This window comes from Anoplopoma fimbria, chromosome 1, assembly GCF_027596085.1.
Source record: "Anoplopoma fimbria isolate UVic2021 breed Golden Eagle Sablefish chromosome 1, Afim_UVic_2022, whole genome shotgun sequence".
Classification (NCBI taxonomy): domain Eukaryota; kingdom Metazoa; phylum Chordata; class Actinopteri; order Perciformes; family Anoplopomatidae; genus Anoplopoma; species Anoplopoma fimbria.
Window position 1 is genome coordinate 21,307,623 of NC_072449.1, and position 19,547 is coordinate 21,327,169.

A 19,547-nucleotide genomic window follows, 5' to 3' on the forward strand; every position below is an offset into this window, starting at 1 on the left:
AACCTGTCTGCAGAACTCAAGGCTACCAACAAAATATGTACTGGTCATTAATATCAACAGGTTAATTTAAAAATATATCATTAAACCTACACAACTGTATCTAACTTTGTATGAGATGTGGACATTCTGAATCAAAAATTGAAACTATAATGTAAACAAAGTAAACATGTGTCATAGATGAATGAAGTGTACCAGTTCCATTGAGGATCAGCAGCTGAGGTGACGGTGCTCTTTGTGAATATGTAATTTCTTTTTTTATCTTACACAAAATAGCAGACACTCGACAGTGATTGAGACAATAACAGTTAAGTGTAATAAACCTCTGTGGCTACACTTTGATCCACTCTAAAACACATTTTCCACAATTTCTGAATACGATGAACAATTGTACAGAGTTCTTTAGACGTTTATTAAAGATTTTCTCATATTGCCTGTGTGTTCATTTATTGTACTCCCTAATCATGGCACAAAGAAATAAACTGAAGCACAGAGAGTGAACATTGTAAAACACATTTTAAATGATTACTCTATCTAACTTTTTCAATAAGTCATTATGAATGTGCTTATGTGTAACCATTGTTAAAAAGATATTTAATTAAATAATTAAAGCCCACAAATTACTTTATATACATTTAAATATACATCAGGCCAAAGTAAAGAAAGAAAGAGAACAAGAAAAAGATAAATCTGAACTACCCTCTAGTGGGGCTGAGGACTCCCTGTGGCTGCAGAATTTGTATTAAAGTGCTTCATCTGACATAATAATTACAATTATATAATTGTGTACAATTATATAAAGATCAAACAAGTCTTTCACAAGTCTTAAACATTTAAAAATGCCACAAATCTTTATCTGTCTTGAAGGAAAGCCTGGATCAACTGGCCAATGCAATGAAAGTGAGATTATCTCTACAACATTGAAAGTAAAGTGTGCCACTTTGATTTGATAAAAGTCCTAGTGCAGCAAAAGGTTTTTAAGAGCTATTTCAAGTCAATCATCAGGGTCTTATGACTTCAAAAAATGATAAAATCAAAGCGATACAGGAAGACAGGTACCCGTTTGGAAAATTCACATACAACATATTTAAAATGTAGGAATGGCTGAGGGTCAAGTAGAGTGTCATAACTTTGAATAATTCAGTTCGATACCTGGCTCTTAATGTCAAAAAATGTTTATTTCTGAAAGCAGATATCTGTTTTGTTTTGTTTTGTTTTTTATAATCCAGGGTTTATCAGTCAAGTTCAAGAATTAAGTGTGCTCACATTGGCTGCTGATGTTTCTCGTATGGTAGGAAAAGCTATAAAGGCCAGCTTCCATGTGAGAAATGCTTCAGTGAAGGGGAGGGTGGCTCATGATGGGTTGGATCACTTTTATCTTATTCACTCTGCTGGCAAGGGCAAGATCAGAAAACCAAACATGCAAAGTGATCGGGCAGAGAGGGTTCATGGAATTTTCAAAAGGAGGTGATCTTATTATAGGAGGAGTTTTCTCTATGACTAGTACACGCAAACTGGTTGACAATGGCTATCAGGCATTTCCATACACATACTGCAATAAGTACGTGGTTAAAATAAGTAAAAAACTGTATGCAATGTATGAAAATAGCATTGGTTTATGTGCAGATTTGATGTGTTGCAAAAATGATCAGCTATAGGAACTTGTTTAACAGTAATGTGCCAACACTTAACAATGTGTTTGCAGATGGAATGACAGGGAATTGAAGTTTGCCCGGACGGTGATTTTTACTGTGGAGGAGATTAACAGAGATACTAAGCTCCTTCCTGGAGTTAGTCTGGGCTATAGGCTGTATAACGGCTGTGGGAGTGAAAACCTGATGAGAGCAGCCGTAGAAGCTGTAAGTGAAGTAGATTCAAAGGGCTGCAGTGATCAGATTCAGGCTCTCCTAGGACATTCATCCTCTGGAGTTAGTGAAGACATAAACATCATACTAAGCCCTCTGTCTATTCCACAGGTAAGAAGAAATAACTGCAAACTGTCCAATTTTCATTGTATTAAATGTTATTTGTGATTCCATCTTTGAAAGATATGTAAATGTATGTTTTTTAACATGTTTTTTTTTTCTTTTTGAAGGTAAGCCACCTTTCAACCTGTACTTGTTTGAGTGACAAAAGACTTTACCCCACATTCTTCAGAACTGTGCCAAGTGACCACTTCCAAATCCTTGGTCTGGTGCAGTTTATGAAATATTTTGACTGGCACTGGGTGGGGATTATATACTCGAAAGGTTTGTACTCAGAACAAGGAACAGCTAAATTCATCATGGAAGCAAAGAAAGAGGGCATATGTGTTGAATACACATTACCTTACTCTAAGACTAATCAAGTCAAGTTGGCTACTATTGTAGAGACACTAAGGGAGTCCTCTTCGAAGGTGGTTTTGTTGTTTATGTCTCTGTCTTTCACCAAATCGTTCCTGTCAAAAATTGAAAAATATAACATCACTGGAAAGCAGTGGCTTGGAAGTGAGGCTTGGATCACACAAGCAGTCCTGGCTTCTGTCAAGAGAAAGATCATTTTAAATGGGGCAATTGGCTTTGCCCTCCCTCTGGCATACATACCAGGTCTTGATGAATACTTACTCAGCCTGAAACCTTCGGATGAACCACAGAGTTCTATAATTAAAGCTTTCTGGGAGAAGTTCTTTGACTGCAGCTTCTCTCCATCAAGTACCACAACTATGTGCACTGGAACAGAGGATCTCAGGACGGTCTCCAGTGACTACACAGACGTGAAACATTTCAGGGCTGAGAATAATGTATACAAAGCTGTGTACTTGGTGGCATATGCTCTTCATGCACTATTGCAATGTAAAAATGGCTCAAATCCCACCACGGGAAAACCCTGTGTGAACAAGAACGAAGTTCAGCCTAAGCTAGTAAGTTCTGGTATAATTATTCAGGCATAGTATACGTATTTAGTATTTAGTGATTCAACGTTTTGTGATTAATGCAAAGCAATTCAATGTTAAGTATTCATAGGGTACCCTTTCAATACTAATGTCTTACAAGTTTCTCTTTTGGTTGCAAGTTATATGTCTGATAGAATGTGCTGGTTGTCTCTCTACAGGTGTTGGAACACATTAACTATGTGAACTTCACAACACAGAACGGGGCCAAGGTTTTCTTTGATGGAAATGGAGACTCAGTTGCCCAATATGACTTAGTTAACTGGCAGATGAAAGAAGATGGCTCTGTTGAGATTGTCACTATCGGTCAATATGATACCTCTTACCCAGAGGGGGAAAAGTTCAAAATAAAAGACAACACCAAAATTGTTTGGGGAGGAAACAGTCATGAGGTAAATAAACTGAAGGTTGCATGTGTAAGAGAGACTATATTTCCAATCAGCGTATCTCGTATGTACAGAGACCGACCTCCATAGGTACAGCTGATGCGAGTACTCTGTGGCCAGCACAGGTGATGTGTCTTAAAGAGTATTCAGGTTAGCTGCCCCTGTGGTTGTCAGGCCCCACACACATGCAACATGTAAGATGGAGTCTTGATATGAATCACTTTAACACTTGTTGCAATGTCTGACATACAAACAATTTTGACATGTGTTTTGCCTAATCAGGTGCCAAGATCTGTCTGCACAGAACCATGCCCACCAGGGACCCGCAAGGCCGTAAACAAGTTTAAGCCTGTGTGCTGCTTTGACTGCTTTGAGTGTCCTGAGGGAACAATAAGTAATCAGACAAGTGAGTAAGAGATTTCAAAATGGAAGTTATTCATGTATTGTATTAAGGATAAATGAAAAAAAGAAGTATTGTAGTTATAACAAATATACTTTTTGATTATATTTTATTTTGGTGTAATGATTGTATTTCTGTATCATTTCAATTATTTTTCAGATTCTCCAGACTGTTTGAGTTGTCCACCAGAATTTTGGCCAAATGAAAAGAAAGACAAGTGTCTTCCAAAACCGACTGAATACCTTTCCTACGAAGAGATCATGGGAGCACTTTTGACTGGATTTGGCTGTGTTGGTGTATTTTTATCTCTTCTGACATCAATAATTTTTTTGACTCATAAAGAGACTCCTATTGTAAAAGCCAACAACTCTGAGCTGAGCTTCCTGCTGCTGTTCTCATTAAAGCTGTGTTTCCTGTGTTCCCTGACCTTCATAGGCCGGCCCACTGAGTGGTCCTGCATGTTGCGACACACAGCATTCGGCATCACTTTTGTCCTCTGTATCTCTTGTGTTCTGGGGAAAACTATAGTGGTGTTAATGGCCTTCAGGGCCACACTTCCAGGTAGTAATATGATGAAATGGTTTGGGCCTGCAAAGCAGAGGCTAAGTGTTCTGGCTTTCACACTCATTCAAGTTATAATTTGTATTCTTTGGCTGACAATCAACCCTCCATTTCCAAATAGGAACATGAAGTACTATAAAGAAAGGATAATCTTAGAGTGTGCCCTGGGTTCAGCTGTTGGGTTCTGGGCTGTGTTGAGTTACATCGGACTTCTTGCTCTCTTGTGTTTTATACTTGCTTTTCTTGCTAGAAAGCTGCCAGACAGCTTTAATGAAGCCAAACTGATCACCTTCAGCATGCTAATATTCTGTGCAGTCTGGATCACATTTATCCCAGCATATGTCAGCTCTCCTGGGAAGTTCACTGTGGCTGTGGAGATATTTGCCATTCTAGCCTCCAGTTTTGGTTTGCTGGTATGCATTTTTTTCCCAAAATGTTATATTATTATCTTCAGGCCAGAACAAAACTCGAAAAAACATTTGATGGGCAAAATACCACCAATAAATCTTTAATCTGAAATCACAAAGTTTCCTGCAAGATAAATCACCTTAGTGTAACAACAAATTAACCCATGTTATTGCATATAGTAAGATATTACAAAAAGGCAAGACGTTGCAATTCATGTTTTTCTTTACTTGTTGGGATGAGATGAAAAAATGAGTACACTGACTATTGCATTTTTTACATTTATATTTGATCATAAATACTGTATAGGGTATTTAAAATGTAGTTTGTAACTTTGAGATATATGTATGTTCAGGGTGTATAAAATGTAGTTTGTTACTGTGAGATAGATGTATGTTCAGGGTGTGTAAAATGTAGTTTGTTACTGTGTGATATATGTATGTTCAATTTGTGGAAAGAATGCCAGTTCATCCAAATCTATACGAAACACTGTTGTATTCTCTTATTATAGTTAAATGTGTGTAATATTAAAAACGGCCAACAGATGTCGACATCTCACCACTAGGGGGTTGTATTTGAATTGTATCCACGCTTCCTTGTCGATCTTCTCAGAAGAAGAACAGTAAGAGAAGAGTTTGACGCAGAGAACAGGCATCCTCATTAAAACATGTGTTTGAAAAGATAAGACTTCTATTAGAAAGGCACACATTGTTCAAGGAAACTGTTGTGCTTGCTAGCAAAGGCTAGGGATAAACTGTAAGTCATTAGTAGAAAACTGTTTTTGATTGTGATATTATTAGCATTAGCCTAGCAGGCTTATAGTCATGAGTATTCTTACTCTGTATGCAGTTAGTCTTACAGTAGTAATATAGTTTCAAATATAATAATATAACAGAACATTGAAGGAGAGGTTCATTGTTCATTGTTGTTTGCTGTATAATCGTATCATAAATGGTCACATTTGAAGATCTTTATGGTTGCCATACCAGACCAAACCAAGATATTTATACATTTTTATCTTTATTAGTGACTGGAATCACTGTTCCACAAGGTGTCTGTTTAAATCCTTTCATACATCAAGAATAATCTGTTTCCAAGCAGATGTCACTGTGTTTACTGTATCATTGACATCACAAGGATGTGCTTGTTTCTGTACAGTTCCTTCAGAATGGTTCAGTGATCTGAAAAGCTTTGTGTTGCCATCACTGCTGCATACACATAGGCTGCTGAAGCAGTCACCTAATATACCTTTGTTTGTACGAAAGAGAAAAATCTGATTCTATATTCCTGTGTTCAACTCTTGAGAATAAATGATACGTTACTGCTGACCAGTCAGACACTGCAATAACATCTGTTTTTGTCCATTCACAACTGCTTTGCAACTCAAGTTTTGGATTTTAGGTGCATATATAACTGGGCCAAACTTAAGTGATAATTAGTAAAGACAGTCATTTTAGCAAGAACCCTTCTGAATGTACCATGCTTATATGCATGACTTCATGTGTCATGCATGTAGGGTCATGCATCAATTCATGTATTCATTAATTATAAGTAACCACACTTATCATATGTGTTATTAGCACTCTACCTTGACAGTTCCCAAACTAAACTAACTAAACATTCTTCTGAGGAATACTAAAGACCACCTGTCACATCAGCTGCTTTCCCAAAGACCTCTCACACAATAAAATGTATACTATTCATACAATCGCTATTCTCAGGCCTCTTCCTTATCACCTATAAAATGGAAAAAAATATTGTCATTATGGCTTTTTGAATCAATTTCCCATACTATAAAAGTACATCAAACAAATAAGACACAAACAAACATATATGTATGGTTTGTGTTTTATCTGTAAAAAATGGACCACTGATGAGAGTGAAAGATCAAGATATAGGGGAGTCCTAATCTGATGACCAAGCAAACATCAGTCTGTAGCTATTACACAATGTTGGTTTGCTGTAGAACTGGCAACAGCGATGAACCTGAAAGAGTACGTATTACAGTTTAAACATTTGAACTGGTAAACTGAAAATATATTTACATTTCAGGAGTAGGTGTCAGTAACAGCTTAGCTAATAAGGGTGTCCTATAACCTCTGATATTCGTAACATGTTAATCTTTATTGAACTAACGCCATCCCTACCACTCTACTTCCCGAGAGGCTGCAGAGCTGAGTTATTGTATGGATCATTAATTAATAACATGGACATTCTTTTTAAAATAAATTAGTCACTGTGTCCAACTGAATGATGTGTCAGTAAATCCCATGCACCAGGATTATCCCAGCAGCAGTTTGAGCAGCAGAGAGACACAAAGACAAGTGAGCTACAGGCTCTCAGGTGAGCTTTGATTATTTCATGAGTTAATACAAATGAAGGCTTTTGAGGTGGTTTAAAGATATGTGTGTCTGTCATGAAACACAGGTGCGTTGGCTGCAGCAAACTCTTGGAATGTTTGGTCCCAATCAACACACTTTCAGAAGGACAAAGCCACCAAATCTTGGGTTTGAAAATCACGTACAGCAAGTGGTTTGTTCAAACAGTAACTTCCAGTTAATATATATTTATTTTGGGATTCATTCAGTGTGAGTCGGTCATATGTAAACGAAAAATATTTCTGATTATATTTAAAATCCAAGACAATTGACATAATCCTTTTGAGGCAAGTTTTATAAGTAGGCAAGGTGTTTATTAATATAGCACATTTCAGCAAGGACGAAATTCAAGGTGCTTTACTTAAAATAACAAAAGACATAGTGCAAAAGAAACACATTCATGTAAATACAATAAAAAACTCATGATAAAACCCCAAAAGTTACACAATGAGAAATACAGAGCAAGTGTGGACACAAACATAGCATATTTGGTTAAAACCAAACCTAAAACCTTGTTCCACATCATGTTTACGCCTGCAGAACTTTCTGGAACTTGCATTAATTTAACAACCTCCAAGAATGTAAACCCTATTTTTGTTGTGCCCTGTGGGAAATAAATCAACCTTTTATGAAGAGTGCAGATCAACCTGCACCCAAAGCAGTTGGTGTAAGAGCTGTGTCCTCATCTATATTTAAACATGCATGAGCTGCAGAGAGTTATTATCTTGTCTCTCTTTGTTCTATGCTCGAGTACAGTTTCTGGCTGTGAACTGTTTAAGAAGTTTGACATGCCTAGTTTGTTCAAGCAGGGAGATGTAATGATAGGGGGGATTTTCCCGGTTTTTAACAAAGAGGTAAGTAGCACCCCTACATTCGAGAGCGAGCCACCTAGAGTAAAGTGTGCAGGGTAAGTTTGAACAAGTCTGACTTATTTAATACTTTCTCCTTATCGTACAAGCTTGCCATCGTATGTATGTGTACTGTACAGCAGCGCTGTAATTTTACAACCTATTTCAATCACCAAAACCTTTTTAGATTTGATCTGCGTGCTTTCCGCTGGACCCAAGTGATGATATTTGCAATTGAAGAAATCAACAATGATCCTGCTCTCCTGCCAAACATATCTCTTGGCTATAGGATCCTTAACTCTTGTGCATCTCCCACAAATACTTTACGTGCGGCACTAACACTGGCTAGTGGACCTGAGGAGATAGAACTCAATTCTCCTTGTCCTCCAGCTGTATCTGCCCTAATAGCAGAATCAGGATCATCTCAGTCTTTAGCAGTGGCTGGAACTCTTGGACCATTTCAAGTGCCAATAGTAAGAGATTATGTTAGATGATTTATTGCATACATTTTTTGTGATATTTGGTGCATGTTAAGTGCTGGCTTTGTGACACTTTGTTTCATAATGTTTTATTGCATTTCTGATATTTGATGCTTGTGTTGTGTTTCATTAGTGACATTCATGGTGTTCTTTTTATAGGTAAGTTACTTCTCAACATGTGCCTGTCTAAGTGACAGAACTAAATATCCAACATTTTTCCGGACTATCCCCAGTGACTATTTCCAGGCAAAAGCTTTGGCAGCACTTGTAGAACATTTTGGCTGGCAGTGGATTGGGGCTATACAGTCAGACAATGACTACGGGCGAGGTGGGATTCAGGCTTTTACTAAGGAGGTTAAGAAGCTTGGGGTTTGTATCGCATTTGTCGGGACAATTCTACGTACTTACACTATGGATAAAATTCTGGATGTTGTGGAAATGATCAAGCAGTCAGCTGTCAAAGTCATTCTTGCGTTCGTTCCAGAGGGTGACTTTTACCCTTTGATGAAGGAGGTTGTGAAACAGAACATTACAGGAATTCAGTGGATTGCCAGCGAGGCCTGGATAACAGCAACTCGACCCTCCACACCCGAAATCTATCAAGCTTTTGGTGGAGCCCTAGGATTTGTGGTGCAGAAGATGGCTATTCCAAATCTAAAACAATTTCTTACAGGCATTAGCCCTTATACTGATCCAAGTGCAGCCTTTGTGAGGGATTTCTGGGAAATGATGGTCGGCTGTCGTCCTCTCTTAACAGGGACAGAGCCAACAAAAGAAATTTGCACAGGCTATGAGACATTATTGAATTCCCAGGATGTGTTCTTCAATGTCACACAGCTCAGAGTGTCCTATAATGTGTATAAAGCAGTTTATGCCATTGCACATGCCCTACATCAGCTGGTATTTTGTCAACCAGTCGGAGAAAACACAGTGAGGCCATGTTTGAATATATCAGAAATTCTGCCAAAAGAGGTGAGAAATAGAGCAAGTTAAGTTAATTAAGAATGTTTTTGTATATTATCTTGTCAATGTGAACATAGAATATGTAATAAATGATCTGTTCCTTTTCTCAGGTCACTGATCACCTACGAAGGGTGAATTTTAAGAATCAGTTTGGGGATAATGTGTTTTTCGATGTCAATGGTGACCCTCCTGCCTCTTATGATATAATTAACTGGCAACTTATAGATGGGCAGGTGCAACATGTCACAGTGGGTCATTTTGCCTCTGATGCTCACTTAAACTATAAGCTCAGGATCCAGAAGGAAGAAATTGTGTGGAGGACAGGAAAAATGGTAAAATACTTTTTCATGAAGTAAGCCTATGGATTTTGTTGAAACATAAGATTAATAGATCAGAAGAATACATATATTTAAACTTTTTTTTTCTCAGGTCCCGACATCAATGTGCTCAGAAATGTGTCCAGAAGGAACAAGGAAAGCTCAAAAAAAGGGAAAACCCAATTGCTGTTTTGACTGTATCCCATGTGCCGATGGAACTATAGCCAACTCAACAGGTATCAACAGCATGATGCCAAAGTCAAAAACATACACAATGCAATATTATAGGATTTATTAAGTGTTTGCATATATTTTATGCATAGAATATATCATAGTCAGTGTCACTGCACTGATTATTTCTGATCATGTTCAACAGGTGCAGCAGATTGTACACCCTGTCCACGGGAATATTGGTCCAATGAGGGGAAAGATGAGTGCATTCCAAAAACAATTGAGTTCCTGACATATAACGAGCCGATGGGAATAGCTATTACAGTTATATCCCTGCTAGGGGCCTCCATGTCGCTGGCCACGATGATGGTCTTTATCCGCTACAAAGAGACTCCTGTAATAAAGGCCAGCAACTCTGAGCTGAGCTGTTTCCTGTTGCTTTCTCTTTTTTTGGGTTTTCTCTGCCCCCTCACATTCATCGGCAGACCTACAGTCTGGACATGCATGCTGCGCCACACAGCTTTTGGTGTGACATTTGCACTTTGTATGTCCTGTGTTTTGGGAAAAACTATTGTTGTTGTTACAGCTTTCAAAGCCACTTTTCCTGGCAACAAATTTGCAGGAAAGTTTGGTCCTGCACAGCAAAGAATCATAGTTTGCTCCTGCACTTTGATTCAGATAGTGATATGTGTGTTGTGGCTTAAGTTAAATCCACCTTTCCCAGACATGGTTTTCAGACAGAGCAATACGAAGATTGTTTTAGAATGTAATACAGGCTCTGAGGCTGCTTTCTATGCAGTGCTGGGGTACATAGGGATCCTTGCAATAATATGTTTGGTCATGGCATTTCTAGCAAGAAAGTTGCCTGATAACTTCAATGAAGCCAAATTAATCACTTTCAGCATGCTGATCTTCTGTGCTGTCTGGATCGCCTTTATCCCAGCGTATGTCAGCTCTCCGGGGAAGTTCACTGTAGCTGTGGAAATATTTGCAATTTTATCTTCAGCATTTGGCTTATTGACTTGCATTTTTGCACCTAAATGTTACATTATATTAATCAAGCCAGAGAGAAATACCAAGAAACATGTCATGGGAAAAACTCTTCCCAAAAATATGACTTCCTAATTTTTGAAGATAGTCATACTGTTACTTCCTTGCATGTACTGTTATGTACTGCAGAGTTTTCATCAAAAGGTCTGATATTTAATGTATGTCTTATGTTCTATACATAATGAGACGGTTAAAAATTTACCAGATTTACTGCGCTAAAATATGTATTACTGTATGCAAAAATCATGGATGGAAGTGATTACTTGATATATTATAATTATCACTGAATGCATAATTTACTAGAAATGTAATCATTGTATTTTTTGTTGAAAAATGTAATGCAAGGTTTATTGATTGATAATAGAGGATGTCCACTGTGTGTATAAAAGTACTGTATAAATCTAAGGTGCAACTGTTAATTACAGAATTAAAATATCTGTGTGATAAGAAAATGAATTGCTCATATTTGGGGACACATTTTAATTAATCAAATGCATATTTCAAAATATTGGTCATAAAAGAGCCTCAGTGTTCTAACACATGTTGCATCTCCCCAGACTGACACCCCCACCCGCCCTCTCAGATTAACAGTCTGGACCGCAGCACCGGCCAAATGAATATTCTGATTCAGGGAGTTGCAACAGCCGTGGGCTGTGTGATGTTTCTAGCCACTATGGGTTCTTGCCATGTGTTGCTGGGATAAAATCACTTCAAAGGAAGAACTGAGATGATCTCCTGTCCGTGTTGACGAGGGCTCTCAGGTTTGTATCCAGCAGCCATTTCTTCCTGCCATGAGGGTTTTTGCGACAGACTGGTCTTCAGTCACCCTCTCCTGAAACAATGTTTAAGACGCCTTTGCTGCTTTCAATAACCTCAACTCAGAGAGTGTTTATTTATTAGTTTATTTTATTTTATTTGCACAATTGAAAAATATAAAAACATAACATAGATAAATAACATTACAGTGCAGGAAAAGGCAGAAAGCCCACTGGGCTAATTTGAAGCCTCCACCTATATAATATAACAATTTCACAATACTATAAAGAATATAAAAAGAATATACATATGGTATGAAATATTGTTAAAACATGTTTTTTACAAGATATGATTTATAATACCAATACATTATTAACAACAAAAAAGAAACAAAGAGTGTGTGTGCGTTCATATGTGTGCATTTGTGTGCGTGTGAGAATAAGCCGGGGTTTGATTTTGAGGGGATTTGGCTTTGTACACCTGCATTTACTCCTACACAAAAGTAATGCTACAAGTCCCTATAAATGCAAGGGACTTGTATCATTGAACTTACTGCCCTGTTGGTGCCACCTAGTTGCCGGCTGCTTTGTGGTGACTGAGGGGCTGCACTCAGACCAAAACTTCTTTGTTCCCGAGAACGTTCTATAATTATGAGATATTATTTGTCTTCCACCCCATGCAGGGGAAGGGGAGGCAAAGTTACATCTGCTTTGTCCAGTTTGTGCCTTGGCATGTTATGTTGAACACAAGACCCCAATCGGTCATACTGAACAGCTATTTTTGGGCTAAAGGGATGCTGTGGCCGGTGAAGCCTTATTCAAGAAAAGCCTGGCGGGATGGGTTTTTGAATGCATCTTCAAAGCCTATAGGCCGGCAGGAAGTGACACTCGCCTAGGTTTAAAAGAAGTAGGTGGGCTGTGGTGACTGAGCAGTCAGTCATGAATACTGTGGTAAATGTTATGTTGCGACAGAGCCTACATTCGTGGGGCCCCAACGACCATGTCCGTAGAGTCCAGTAGAGGGCAGAGCCTGCTTGAGTTAGAACCGAGGATCCAATACTGTAACCCTAGATCTATAAGCACAGGCAGAGTCCTGTACAAAGGGGCCCTGCCGCACCTGTGCAGCTGGTTGAGAGGATGTAGGTGCCCCTACCAGGGGGGTATGGTGCCTTATATTGGAGTTGGAAAATATGCACTTTTACAAGTTAAAGAAAATGGTAAATTCATGATCTGTTATGTTACAATCTGTACTTTGTTTAAAAAGATCATTCATGAAAAACACGAGTATTTACAAAAACCATAAAGTTATAAAAGACTTAAAAGTGGATTTAAGTGATTAAAGTGGTTAAAATACTAAGATGGTGTTTTTCTTACATTGTTTACTTTGTTCTTTATTGTGTGATTTAAGATTTAATAGTGGTAAACTGTGATCTACATAGTGGTCTTGATCTTGACTCTGAGAATGATTACTTTGGTCTACACCCACATACCTAGGAGAAAACGCAATCTTTTCCTCATTGCAGTAAAGTTCTTACTGAGGAAACAGCAGCACATCACTCGTGATTATTTATCCCCATTTTGCAGGGGCATTACAAATGAATACTTGTGATTGGAGGAGAGTACTACCCATAGAACCAAGTAGAGGGTTCCGCCTCTGCATATAGAAACTAGGGTTACAATATTGTGACCTTTGTTTCTCTCTTCTTCCCCCAAGACAAAACAGTTATCCAGAGCAGCAGCTGAGCCAGGTTTATTATATATATATATATATATATATATATATATATATATATATATATATATATATATATACATGTAGTATGTTGATGTTCAAAATTGGTGTTTTCCTTGCCATTGCAGCACCTTTTTTTTCAACAAAAAGATGAAACAATGTTAAACATTCTGAGTCTGCTCCTTTAATTTACAGAAGTGCAGACGAAGGCTGTGATATGTATTTGATTGTGATAATGATTGATCCCAGCCACCCTTTGTTGGAAGCTAATATTTGTTGCTTGTATCCGCAATTTCTATATTTCTTATAAACATAGACTTTGCCTTCCGGCTCTGCTCCCTTTTTACCACAGCAGTCCGGTACAACGCCCGCATCACTGCTGACGCCAAACAAAACCACCTGTCCATCTCAAGCTCCATTTTGCCCTCACTGATTCACAAGACTGCAAAGTACTTGAACTCCCTCGCTTGGGTCAGTGACTTACTCTCAACCTGGGGAGCACTGAGATAGTTTGCACTCACATGCAAACTATCCCAGTGCTTGAGGAAGTCACTGTCTGATGGACCGGATGTGTACAGAACATCATCATCTACAAAAGACGCAATTCTAATAACAACAAACAAGACACTCTCCTCCCTCAGTTGCGCCTTGAGATCCTGTCCATGGAAATTACAAACAGAATCGAAGACAAGCTTGCTTGGAGATTGAACCCCCAACCCTATGATTAGTGGGGCAAACAGTTTGTCTGGAAAAGTCTACACATTATTTGAATACCATTCAATATTGCCACTATCTACAGCCTCTAAAAATCTGAATTAAAACTTTTATGAAACAGTTTAGTCAAGACTGAACCAATGTAACCAACAAAAAGGTAGGATTTATCACATTAGACGGAATTAGTTCTAGCTAGCTATACCTGATAAACTGGCAAGTAAGTTGAAAGTCTTTTTTAATAGGAAATCCCTATCTCTAGTATCACTGTCCTGTTTACCATTTATTTTCAAAATTCAGTCTTCATTACCTCTCTTAAGAAATCAGGTGGGGTGGCTGATATCCAATCCAGTGTCACTTTGCCATTAATAAGATGCAAGAATGAGAGGGTCACATATTGCATATAACTTGCCTGCACTTGCTCTCTCTCTCTCACTCTCTTTAGGGATGTGTGAACAATATGACTCTACTTGTGTTATTTCCCTTGCTTTACTCTCTCTGTGTTCTGACTATAACGTGTAACCCAATTTCCAGCTTTACCTCTTCACCACCATCTGCAGCCAAAATGTGCACGCTCCAAAACAGCTTTCAGCCAAGCTTCTTGGCCAAGGGTGACTATGTTATTGGAGGCATCTTCCCACTTCACTATAACCAGGAGATGCCAGACCTCAACTGCACCTACAAGCCACTTCCAGTGAAGTGCAATGGGTGAGTTTGATAGATGTGGAAATCCTAGTGGGAGTATGTTACTTTCTCTTTCAAATCAAATGGTGTCTGATATTGTACAACAACTTTTGTTTAAGCGAATGCATTTTTATTCACCTGGTTTTAGTATATAGTGATTATTTGCCTGGAATGTGAGAAAAACATTGATATAAAGTGATGGCTTAAACTGAATTGGACTTTGAGTTTGAGTTAAAGATTTATGTCAGAGAAAAGCTAGCAATAGATAGCAATGCTTTATTTAATGGGTGTGCAATTCCCTAGTATTTTCCTAAATATATGGTATATAGTTTAGTATAAGTGTACCAATTGAACAATGTCTGTGAATATCTATTTCCCACTGAAATTTGTTCCACATCATATGGGTCTTTCAAGATAATATCTCAGGAAATTATTCCAAAAATGACAGATGTGCAAAATATATCATTATGAAAAACATATTTTGGTAACCTATTCAAAAAAATGGATTTGGAAATGTGGATACAGCAAAAGAAAACCGCTCTTTCACTTTTTCACAAGATAGACACAATGATGCAATTCAGACTAACTTCAAATGAAAACATCATATATGCCTTTCATTTCACCTTTTATTTCTGTGTTCAATGTGTGTGCATCGGTGTCTGCTGGGCTACAGCTTTGATCCCAGGGCTTTCCGCTGGGTCCAGACTATGAGGCTGGCAGTGGAGGAGATAAATCAGAGTGCAGACCTGTTGCCAAATTACACCCTTGGGTACAAAATCTTTGATTCATGTGCATATCCACTGACCGGCCAGAGGGCTGCTGTGGCTGTGTTGAACGGGGTGAGCGAGGATGACTTCCCCATGTGCCAAGGGGCCTCTCCGCTCCTAGCTGTGATTGGGGAATCGGGTTCTGCTCAGTCTATTGTGGTGTCAAGAATCCTACAGCCATTCAGAATCCCAATGGTAAAGATTACTCTTTTCTTCCTTATTCCCCCAAAACATTAGCATATTATCCTACAATCTGTTTTTAATGGACTCATTATTTTTTACCTTTTTTACACAGATCAGCTACTTTTCTTCATGTGCATGTTTCACTGACAGAATACAATATCCCACCTTCTTCAGAGTAATTCCTAATGATGACTATCAGGTGAGGGATTGGCCTCAGGGGTTGATAATCCTGCAGTGTAAAAAGGCATTTCTTGCAATTTTCATGTATTTCCATTGCCTTGAAGTGCAATACAAAAGAAAAAATATATAAACAAGCAATATTAAAATTATGTCAGTTAACTCTTTTTTCATGACTGTGTTTCCAGTGAGTTTGTGTTATCCTCTGTTGAACCCAGGTGAAAGCCATTGCTCAGCTTCTGGTACGCTTCAACTGGACTTGGGTGGGGCTGGTGCGAGGGGACCATGAGTACGGGCGATTTGCTGTGCAAGGTTTACTGAGAGAACTACAGGATACCAAAGTGTGTGTGGCGTACCAAGAAATGATCCCTCTGCTGTACAATCATCAGAGGGCTCTGGAGATCATGGAGGTAAATGCAACACAATGCGTGAAGTTTCATAGCACTAGAGAGTTTTTATTCACCTCAAGACTCTTGTATAGTAGTTGCTGATTACACATCAGTGTCAGCCCCTGTATAGGGAATTTCATTTTAATTTGTCATAGAAATTAGACATTCCTGGTGAATTAGTTGTAGTCCATGTGTGGCTGTCAGCTCCTTATCCCAGTGTCCCAAAGTTGGAGCCTTGAAGGGTAGGGGTATTGGCCTGCACTGTTTGCCGAGGTGTATTGTGGTATATTGCCACTAGATAGTCACCCAATATTGACATTTTTATAATCCTAAATACAGTGACCTTAAGAAATGCAGTTATTCCATATCATGCACCTATGTGTATGTCACTTAGTTTTAATCTACTTTATTTTTTACCTTCTCTCTACCTTGTGAAACTATCCTCCTTCATCATCTACCTCCCTGCAAAGGTGATGCGTACCTCTTCGGCAAAAGTGGTGGTGGTATTTTCAGCTGAGGGGGAGATGACACCTTTTTTGAGGGACTACATGACACAGAACATCACTGGAATCCAGTGGGTGGCAAGTGAGGCCTGGGTCACAGCATCTGTCTTTACAGGCAGCGAGTTTTACCCCTACCTGGGGGGCACAATTGGGTTTGGCATCCGAAAAGGTCATATCCCTAGACTCAATCTCTACCTGCAGGAAGTCAACCCTAAGATGTATCCAAATAATATGCTGGTTAAGGAGCTGTGGGAGGCCCTGTATGGTTGCAATCCTTCTCTGTCGACTGGCTCCCAGTTGCCTCCATGCTCAGGGCAGGAGTCCCTGTTGGAGCAGCATTCAGCCTACATGAATACATCCAGCCCTAGGGTGGCCTATAATGTCTATAAAGCTGTCTATGCAGTTGCTCATTCCCTGCACAACCTTCTTCTCTGTAAACCAGGCTTTGGCCCTTTCCAAAACAACTCATGTGCTCAAAGCAACAACATACACCCCTGGCAGGTATAGTTCAGCTTTCCTACTGTTATTGTGATGTAAATCTTATTTGAAGTTTATTTTTTAGAGTACGATCTGTTGATTTTCCAGCTCCAGTACTACCTCCAGGAAGTGAAATTTAACATTGCAGAGGAGGAGGTAAACTTTGACCTGAAGGGAGACTCCATACCATATTATGATATCCTCAACTGGCAGAGAGGCACCGGCGGGACCATTGAATTTGTCAACGTGGGGTTGTTTGATGGAACCAAGCCTGCCGGAGAGGAGCTGGTGGTCCAGGAGGACAGGATAATGTGGGCAGGGCATAAGAGTGAGGCAAGCTGCTCACACTGTGTTTTTACCTTCATCAGATGCCAACTTTTGAAGTTCTGTAGGTTGAGGTGGAGGTAAGTCAGGTGGGCAGAACGAGCTGGATCTGATGTGAGTCTCTTTGTATATCGTAAACAGTTCAAAGCCCACCATATAGTGTGACTTGTTTGGTGATGTAATGCCTCCCGTTATTTATACATATATTTATATATTCACACTGCATTTCACACCGCAGGGCTGAAAGCCATTCTTTGCTCCCTAGGTGCCAGTGTCTATATGCAGTGCCAGCTGCCTTTCAGGGTCCCGGAAGGCTGTCCGTCGTGGGGAGCCTGTTTGCTGCTTTGACTGTGTACCATGTGACAGTGGCAAAATTAGCAATCAGACAAGTGAGCTCAAAACCAAGCAAAAAAAATCATAATAATTCAAATTAAGGCTGATGAGTTGAGATCAGATCAGAGATCTAAGAGACCGCTGTTTAGGGTACCAAGGTAGCAAGGGTAGACAAATTGTGTACTTCCTTAATTCAAAATCTATATTCTATTACCATCAAGTAATATTTGAAGACTGAATGTTTTAATTACTTTTTCTTTTTTTACCATCTTCCCTAGATTCAATAGAGTGCACACTTTGTCCTGAGGACTTCTGGTCAAACAACGACAGAACAGCATGCATCCCAAAAGAGGTGGAGTTCTTAGCCTATGATTCCTTGGGTATAGCCCTGACAGTGATCTCTGTGGTGGGTGCTTGCCTCACCATAGCTGTATTTGCAGTCTTTTTCTATCATAGAAACACAGTCATCGTCCGTGTGAATAACTCTGAACTCAGCTTTTTCATCCTCTTTGCTCTGACTCTATGTTTCCTGTGTTCCCTGGTGTTCATTGGAGAGCCGACATTTTGGTCCTGCATGCTGCGCCACACTGCCTTTAGCATCACATTTTCACTTTGCATCTCCTGCATCCTGGGGAAGACCCTGGTGGTGTTGGCTGCTTTCACTGCCACCAGGCCAGGGGACAACATCATGAAGTGGCTGGGGCCCAAACAGCAGAGAGCCATTATCTTCATTAGCACTCTAATTCAGGTGGCTATCTGTGCTGCCTGGCTCATTGATGCTCCCCCTGTTCCATCCCGAAATACACAATATGAACGCTCAAAGATCATACTGGAGTGCAGTGTGGGCTCCAGCATTGCATTCTGGTGTGTTCTGGGATATATTGGTCTACAGGCCTGTCTGTGCTTTGTACTGGCTTTTCTCGCCCGTACGTTGCCTGGCAATTTCAATGAGGCCAAGTTCATCACTTTCAGCATGCTTATCTTCTGTGCTGTCTGGCTATCTTTTATCCCTGCCTATATCAGCTCTCCTGGATATTATGCAGATGCAGTGGAGTCATTTGCCATTCTGGCTTCCAGTTTTGGCTTGTTGTTCTGCCTGTTTGCTCCAAAATGTTACATTATATTATTGAAGCCAGAAAAGAATACAAGACAGCACCTAATGGGAAAAGAAAAGAAGTGACAAGTGATAAGCTAACCTTTTATAACCTGTTTGAGACAATGTTATTTATATATAGTTTATATAGCCAAATTATGATTTATTTCATGTTTGTTGTTGCAACCCGGCTCACAGGCTGAACATGAATGGGTGACCAGACGAGTTTAAAGTAATAAATAAACATATTTATTTAAGGAATAAATTAACTAAACTAAACCAACATGAAGAGTCAGTAATCAGTACTGTCAGCATGTGTGAAAATGTTTAATACAAACAAAACAAATCAGCAGCTGTGTCAGCCAAGGAAGAACCAAATCCATGTTCAGGTGGAGAGACATGGCTGGAACTCCACCAGGCTCAGGTGTGGCTCATCATCCGACGATCAACAACCTGAAAGACAAATTAGAGCCACCAAACAGGACAAAGACCCTTTGTGGAAGGGAGGGGTCGTCACATTGTATTGACCAGGCGT

At 39.3% G+C, this 19,547-nt stretch overlaps 3 protein-coding genes across 3 annotated transcripts; all 3 read left to right on the forward strand.

Annotated features, from left to right (window-relative positions):
* The first annotated feature begins 1,493 nt into the window (after positions 1-1,493).
* Positions 1,494-4,785, forward strand: LOC129097082 (extracellular calcium-sensing receptor-like). Its single transcript, XM_054605801.1, has 6 exons — positions 1,494-1,558; positions 1,703-1,973; positions 2,093-2,896; positions 3,088-3,318; positions 3,595-3,718; positions 3,872-4,785. Exons 1-6 carry the CDS (start codon positions 1,494-1,496, stop codon positions 4,783-4,785), a joined length of 2,409 nt encoding a protein of 802 aa, XP_054461776.1.
* Positions 4,786-7,847: 3,062 nt separating this feature from the next.
* On the forward strand, positions 7,848-10,959 carry LOC129097091 (extracellular calcium-sensing receptor). Its single transcript, XM_054605814.1, has 6 exons — positions 7,848-7,963; positions 8,092-8,377; positions 8,543-9,355; positions 9,457-9,678; positions 9,776-9,899; positions 10,040-10,959. The coding sequence occupies exons 1-6, from the start codon at positions 7,875-7,877 to the stop codon at positions 10,957-10,959; spliced, it is 2,454 nt and encodes an 817-aa protein (XP_054461789.1). The 5' UTR covers positions 7,848-7,874.
* Positions 10,960-14,662: 3,703 nt separating this feature from the next.
* Positions 14,663-19,099, forward strand: LOC129088895 (extracellular calcium-sensing receptor-like). Its single transcript, XM_054596193.1, has 8 exons — positions 14,663-14,790; positions 15,440-15,728; positions 15,829-15,915; positions 16,112-16,303; positions 16,753-17,286; positions 17,371-17,595; positions 17,852-17,975; positions 18,198-19,099. Exons 1-8 carry the CDS (start codon positions 14,741-14,743, stop codon positions 19,097-19,099), a joined length of 2,403 nt encoding a protein of 800 aa, XP_054452168.1. The 5' UTR covers positions 14,663-14,740.
* Positions 19,100-19,547: the final 448 nt, after the last annotated feature.

What these genes read in the sequence shown, in the direction of transcription:
- LOC129097082 (XM_054605801.1), top strand. Translation starts at nt 1,494, where the DNA reads ATGACTAGTACACGCAAACTGGTTGACAATGGCTATCAGGCATTTCCA. An exon ending in GGGGAGGAAACAGTCATGAG is followed by an intron (nt 3,319 to 3,594) that starts GTAAATAAACTG and finishes TTGCCTAATCAG; the next exon opens with GTGCCAAGATCTGTCTGCAC. An exon ending in AACAATAAGTAATCAGACAA is followed by an intron (nt 3,719 to 3,871) that starts GTGAGTAAGAGA and finishes ATTATTTTTCAG; the next exon opens with ATTCTCCAGACTGTTTGAGT.
- LOC129097091 (XM_054605814.1), top strand. Translation starts at nt 7,875, where the DNA reads ATGATAGGGGGGATTTTCCCGGTTTTTAACAAAGAGGTAAGTAGCACC. An exon ending in GACCATTTCAAGTGCCAATA is followed by an intron (nt 8,378 to 8,542) that starts GTAAGAGATTAT and finishes TTCTTTTTATAG; the next exon opens with GTAAGTTACTTCTCAACATG. An exon ending in AACTATAGCCAACTCAACAG is followed by an intron (nt 9,900 to 10,039) that starts GTATCAACAGCA and finishes CATGTTCAACAG; the next exon opens with GTGCAGCAGATTGTACACCC.
- LOC129088895 (XM_054596193.1), top strand. Translation starts at nt 14,741, where the DNA reads ATGCCAGACCTCAACTGCACCTACAAGCCACTTCCAGTGAAGTGCAAT. An exon ending in CTTCCAGTGAAGTGCAATGG is followed by an intron (nt 14,791 to 15,439) that starts GTGAGTTTGATA and finishes GCTGGGCTACAG; the next exon opens with CTTTGATCCCAGGGCTTTCC. An exon ending in AGCCATTCAGAATCCCAATG is followed by an intron (nt 15,729 to 15,828) that starts GTAAAGATTACT and finishes TTTTTTACACAG; the next exon opens with ATCAGCTACTTTTCTTCATG.